General features: G+C 36.4%; 1 protein-coding gene across 1 annotated transcript in view; it reads right to left on the bottom strand.

Annotated features, from left to right (window-relative positions):
- Positions 1-799: 799 nt before the first annotated feature.
- The window catches only part of LOC132823916 (E3 ubiquitin-protein ligase RNF166), a 55,585-nt gene continuing 50,384 nt past the window's right edge, over positions 800-6,000 (bottom strand). The window contains exons 4-6 of the mRNA XM_060838032.1: positions 3,871-3,985; positions 2,749-2,856; positions 800-1,336 (exon numbers count right to left, since the gene is read on the bottom strand). Coding sequence (XP_060694015.1) covers positions 1,271-1,336; positions 2,749-2,856; positions 3,871-3,985 — 289 coding nt within the window. The 3' untranslated portion in view covers positions 800-1,270. The remainder of the gene's footprint in view (positions 1,337-2,748; positions 2,857-3,870; positions 3,986-6,000) is intronic.

Raw genomic sequence — 6,000 nt, 5'->3', positions numbered from 1 at the left:
TTTTACCAATTACATGATAAAGATTAAGATATACACATGAGATTAAACTGGAAACTGAAATATAAATTTTAAAAATGACAATTACTTTACATGTCCAGACTTACATAATGGATAAATTGAACATTTCCATAAATGAGTATTTTTCAGGTGAGAGAAGGTGTTCAGAAGTAATTATGAACTGAGTATGCCATTATTAAACCCAATTACAACTTATTCAGCAAGGTATAACTTTAGCAGTGCTTAATACAGCAGGACTAATAGCACAAATAGTAAGTTCACATAATTTCTGAAGTGGGCTCTGAAGATTTCTCTCCAACAGGGACTTCAACAGTGTGTCTTGTGAAACACTGAGGAAATCAGGGGTGAGAGCAGCTTCTGGATTTCTCACATTTAATGACAAACGTGGCAACACCAGTAGTTGCTGATAGTTTCACAATTATATTGACAGTGAATGTCAACAATTTAGTTATAACTACAGCTATGAAATCCAAGCCACTCTGCCACCCCTCTGTTTACAACATCTCTCAATAAATTTACCATCTGCTAACTGTTAAATTCGAGCTCTGATTAGCAACAACATAAATGATGCATAGCACGGTGAAAGGTTTCTTCACATGATTCTCTAGTTTTCCAATCTTTCCTGTATTTTTTTAAAAGTATGCTTTCATTTTTGTAATGCAAAACGACCTCAAACATTAAAAACACCAACCGTAAATCAAACAATTCTTTCACACAGACACCCTCACAATGTACAACATTTGTAACACAGAAAGATGTATGAACAAATTTAAACTGAACAAAAGATATAGGTACACACTAATGATTCAAAAAAAAACTTGTTACCCAACTGGTTACTTGATTAGCTGAGTTACCAGAACCCTCTCGAATGCAGAGAAGTGAATGTGACCTGTGCCTACGTGTGAGAAGTGAACTTATATAGAGGTTGATAGCACCCGATTGAAAACTAAGAATTGAGCACTGTCTATTCCCAGATCGAGAAGGTGGCCTATGCAGAAGGTGATGGTATCTGTCAGAATGCTAAGAAATTGCCACTCGCTTTGCACAGAGAAAAATGGCCTGTGCTAAGGATGACAGCACCTTACTGAATATTAGGACGAGGACACTATTTTTGCCCAGATGAGAGAAGGTGACTTGTGCAGAGGATGACAGTACCCTACAGAATGTTGGGAAATTGCCACTCTCTTTGCCAGGTGAGAGAAGGTGACGTGTACAAAGGATGTCTGCTTAGATCTCTATGTAGGCAGTTGCTTCATTTCTCTGTGAGAGAAAGTGCTATTGCTGCATGTAATGCCGCATCTTCATCAATGTTGTAATCCTGCAACAAATAATAGAATATTAAAACTGCAAATTATTCCAGTCCAGTAAAATATGGACACTGTTAAATAAAATACTTTCTACTCAGGCAGTTGCATGTTTGGTTTTATTCTTTGCCTTAATTCACTAGATGATGAAAGTCATTGCATGAAAAGGTAGAATAACCCACACTTTAGACAACAAAACTCTCTCAATTATAGTGGAGATGACCATTGTGTTTACAGCTCCCAATATTTTAATTCATTTATGTAAATCTAAAAATTGAATTACACTAAGTAAAATTGTTAACTATAATTGTCCTTGTGTCTCATAAGGATAAAATCAACAAATGACCACTGTTTTCTTCATTTTCAAAAATACATGAAATTACACAGAATAAATAGAATTCTTCAATGGTTGTATTGTTATTACTTAGTTTGTACTTAAGAAAGTCTCACTTGTACTTTGCTAAGGCTAATAAAAAAAGTCATGTGCAGCTATCAATTGAACATACAGTATAAAATGATATAATTTCTTGTTATAATACAGCACAAATGCTGCATTGTAAAGTATTCGTTGGAAATGGACAGTGATTAATGGTTTACAGTATAACGTATCTGCACTTTTAAAATGACAGGGTCCATAACACCAACTGTATATAAACATATAATGGTATTATTGTCCATGATTTACAGTATAGGAAAATTGTAAAACTTTTTTTACTGAAATAATGAAGAGCAGAAATAATCAAGTAGTTGTAGTCAATCTAAATTTAACTCTTTGATCTTATTTGGAATGAAATAAATCAGCACAGCTTTTGCTGAACAATTAGTCATTAATAATTTATAAAATCCTAATGTTTTCTAAGATAGTGTAGCATATTGTCAATACCTAATTGTAGAAAATAATAACAAGAACCAAATGTGCTAGATATACTCAGCAGGTCTGTCAGTATACAACTTACAAGTTAGATGGGTAAGGGGTGGTCTAACTAAAATTGATATAACATCTATGAAGATGATGCTTCACTGACTAGGTAATACAGAATAGGGTGTCAGAGAATCTCAAAATAAGGAGCTGGTCATTTAGGATGAAGGATAAATTTCTCAACAAAGCTATGCATCTTTGTAATTCTCTATATCAAATAGCTGTTGCCGCTCAATTATTGAGTGAATGCAAAACAGACTTTTGGGCACTGAGGGAATTAAGGGAAATGAGGATACTTTGGAAATGTGGAGTTGAGATGGATGATCCAAGTGGAAATTAATTCAATCCAGTTTTCTTCATATGGCATCCATACATTCATGCACTTGCCAGAGTGGGATATTCTGATCTCTATTGCTCAATGAATTTATTCATTGGACAGTGAACTTACAAATTGAGCAACTATAGTACACCAAATATTTCTTTATTTTCTGAAGAGCTCACACTCACCACAAATGTATCATAGGAGAACTTGTGCCTGTGAAGCAGATGCTGAAGAAAGTTGGCACTCTTGTAGCTTGGATCTCCCCATGGCATTGCCACACAAATTGGGCATACCTAGTCAAATAAGTGATTAAAAAAAACCAAAATCAAGTATGTAGAAGATGAAGTAATAAATACCAGTCTGTTTTCTTCTTCTGTTTTCAAAAATTGTTAGTCAATTATGTTGGGTTTGCTGTAATGAAATTGACACTCACAAAGTATAAGCTATATAACATGCCTGACATTTTCCTCAACCCACTTCTCTTGTTTTCAACAACCGACCATGAAAATATGCATTGGCATCTCTTCCCTGGCCCTTCAAAGTTTTCTTTTATCGAAATAGGAGAAGTTTTTGCAAATACAAATTTTATTTGAATAAACTAAGACATATTAAGGTAACAACAGGAAATGGCTACACTTTTGGTTCACCTTTCATTTATAAGGTTTTAGAAAATATATATAGCATTTTAAAAAATTGGAATTCCTAACAAAGGGAGCCAATGTTAACAAAATAATTTTCAGTTAGCGTGGCATCATTCTATTATCAGTTGATGAATATAGCAGGTTATTAAAATTCAAGATAACAACCAATTAAAGAGACTGCATGAAATAACTCAACAAAGGCCTGTATTCTGTCACCAAGTCACCCTTTATTTATACATGAGCAGTCCTTGACTATGGCACTGCCTCATACACAGTGAGGCATCAGAGTGGCAGAATCTCTGATATGCCCTCTTTTTGTCAGCCAGGGCTCCGTGAATGGATAAAAATTAACAGTCCCAATCAGGAAACTCATATTCTATGATGTCCAACTGGCTGACTTCATTACAATCACTACACTGTAGAACCTTATTTCAACTGAGCCATCTAGAGTTCAGTACTTTTACCCAACAACTGATAGCAAATTCAAATGGAAATGCTGACATAGTAGCTTGCAATAATCAACTGATATAAAATAATAATTAAAATTGCAACACAAGTACTGTTTTGTGAACAGAAACTACATGCTTTCACGATACTTTTTATTATACACTGGAAAACCTACTGTTCATTCTGGTATGAATATGAAATCAGAAATCAGGCACTTACCACTTTATTGGGATCATTACGATGATTTTCCATGCAATGTTTGACTAATTCCTGTTGGTCAAGATTTCGTGCTCCACAGTATGGGCAGATGAATGTGGAACGATTTGGAATATTGCTGAAAGAAAATAAAATTTGCTTTTATAAATTGTAAATCTTTAGCAAAGTAACAAAGCAAGGAAGGAGATATATTTAATACAGGCCACAGACAAAGTGCCAGATGACTGGAGGATAGCTAATGTGATTCCTTTGTTCAAGAAGGCCGGCAGGTATAGGCCAGGTAATTATCAATCACTTAGTCTGACATCAGTTGGTAAGGAAATTATTTGAAAAAATTCTGAAGGACAGGATAAATCAATACTTGGAAAGGGAAGACTGATCAGGGATAGTCAGCATGGATTTGTTAGAGGGAGATATTGTCTGACTAATTTAATTATGTATTTTTGAAAGGGTGACAAATATATTAACAGGGGTAGTGCAGTTAATGAGGTTTACATGACTTCAGTAAGTAAGATCTTTCACAAGGTCTCACACGAAAGCTTGTTTAAAGGTAAAAATCTATGGGACCTAAAAGATATTGGCAAACTGGATCCAAAATTGGCTTGCAAATAGAAGGCAAAGAGTGATGATGGAGGGCTGTTTTTGTAATTGGAAGCCTGAAACCAGTGGTGTACCATAGGAACTGGTGCTGGGACTCTTGCTGTTGATATGTACATTAATGACTTGGGAGTAAATGTAGTAGGTGTAATTACTAAGTTTGCAGATGAAATGAAAATTGGTGGAGTTGTTGATAATGAGAAAAATAGTCTTGGGCTAATGTGGTATTGATCAGCTGCTAAGTTGGCAGAGCATCCAAGATGGAGGATGGGAAAAATTTCTGGCTGCAACAGCTGCTCCTTTTTTTGAGGTATTTTAGGTGCTGGAGGTGATTTCCTCGAATTTCAGGAGCAGCAATTACTGTTTCATATGCTGTTGCATTGTTTTGGAACTTTGGAAAAAAAATCAAAACAACAGCAGTTTTAAAAGGGAGAAGAGCAGACAAAGGCAGCACATGGTGAGGACAGTCCAGGAGAGAGATAGAGGGTGAGAGAGAGGGAGAGACAACCTGCACAGTTACTGCTTTTGCTGTTTTGAATTCATGTATCGTTGGACCTCGGAGTGCATCTGGGAAAATTAACAAACAGTGAAATTCACAACTGATCTTGGAGAAACCTGTTTGGGTGAAGTTCACAGCACAGAATCAGTTAAGTCAATCGTTGTTTTAAGTATGTCCAACAGAAAGACTGCAGTAGTGTGTAGAGTGGGTTCTTTCTTGATTATATGTTTTTGGAGCTATGTCTCTTGATTAAACTTAAAATATAAGCCGGAACTATTAATTTAACCTGGGGCAGTGTTTTGTAGAAGAATAAGATGGTGTTATTTTCTAAATCTATAGAAGGAGCAAAAATGGCCTTTAGTACAGTAATATGTACTTTTTGTCAGATGTGGGAGTTTAAAGAGAGTTTAAGGGTTATTGTGGATTATATCTGCCATAAATGCCGTTTGATGTGAATCTTATCAGATCGAATGGATTGGTTGGAGAGACAGTTAGAAGCAATGAGGAATTTGCAACAGCAACAGTACATGATGGATGGCAATTATAGGAAGGGGATAAAGTCTCAGATACAGTCACATAGATGGGTGAACTCGAGGAAAGGTAAGAGAGGTAGGAGTCTTTTGTGGATATACCCATTTCAAACAGGTTTTGGAAAATGTACGGGGTGATGGATTCTCAGGGGAATGCAGCACGAACAGCCAAGTTTCTGGTATTGAGACTGGCTCTAATGCAACGAGGGGTACTTTCGGCTTCTAAGAGATCAATTGTGTTAGGGGGTTCTGTAGTCAGAGGCACAGACAGTCGTTTCTGTGGTCAGCAGTGAAAAAGCAGAATGGTGTGTTGCTTCCCTGGTGCCAGGCTCAAGGATGTCTCAGAGAGGGTGCAGAATGTCGTCATGGGAAAGGGGCCAGCAAGAGGTCATTGTCCACATTGGAACCAACGCCATAGGAAGGGAAAAGGTTGAGATTCTGAAGGGAGATTACAGAGAGTTAGGCAGAAATTTAAAAAGGCGATCCTCGAGAGTAGTAATATCTGGA

This window comes from Hemiscyllium ocellatum, chromosome 17 (assembly GCF_020745735.1).
Source record: "Hemiscyllium ocellatum isolate sHemOce1 chromosome 17, sHemOce1.pat.X.cur, whole genome shotgun sequence".
Classification (NCBI taxonomy): Eukaryota; Metazoa; Chordata; class Chondrichthyes; order Orectolobiformes; family Hemiscylliidae; genus Hemiscyllium; species Hemiscyllium ocellatum.
Note: the sequence above shows the minus strand (reverse complement) of the source record. Positions and strands in the feature narration are given on the sequence as shown.